The 282-nt window shown below is 61.0% G+C and overlaps 1 protein-coding gene across 1 annotated transcript in view; it reads left to right on the plus strand.

The window, feature by feature from the left end:
* LOC103799479 (ETS translocation variant 5-like) overlaps positions 1-273 on the plus strand; it is a gene marked incomplete at both ends in the record, with an annotated part of 2,949 nt that extends 2,676 nt beyond the window's left edge. Inside the window, 2 exons of the mRNA XM_009071802.1 lie at positions 6-65; positions 244-273. Coding sequence (XP_009070050.1) covers positions 6-65; positions 244-273 — 90 coding nt within the window. The remainder of the gene's footprint in view (positions 1-5; positions 66-243) is intronic.
* Positions 274-282: the final 9 nt, after the last annotated feature.

Below are 282 nucleotides of genomic sequence, written 5' to 3' on the forward strand. Positions count from 1 at the left end.
CCCAGCCTTGCGACAAGCTCAGCCGCTCCCTGCGCTACTACTACGAGAAGGGCATCATGCAGAAGGTGAGAGACATCCTGCCATCCCAGGGCAGGGTGTGACCATTCTCTGCTGACCCCTTGGTATCCTGGGGGGCAGCATTGGGGGTTAGGTCTGGTGCCATACGTGCGGCACTTACTCAGGGCAGGGGGAAGGTGCAGGGCACCTCTAACACCCTCCTCCTCCTCCTCCTCCTCCTCGCAGGTTGCCGGCGAGCGGTACGTCTATAAATTTGTCTGCGCC

The sequence above is a fragment of the Acanthisitta chloris genome, unplaced genomic scaffold (genome assembly GCF_000695815.1).
Source record: "Acanthisitta chloris isolate BGI_N310 unplaced genomic scaffold, ASM69581v1 scaffold16563, whole genome shotgun sequence".
Taxonomy (NCBI): Eukaryota; Metazoa; Chordata; class Aves; order Passeriformes; family Acanthisittidae; genus Acanthisitta; species Acanthisitta chloris.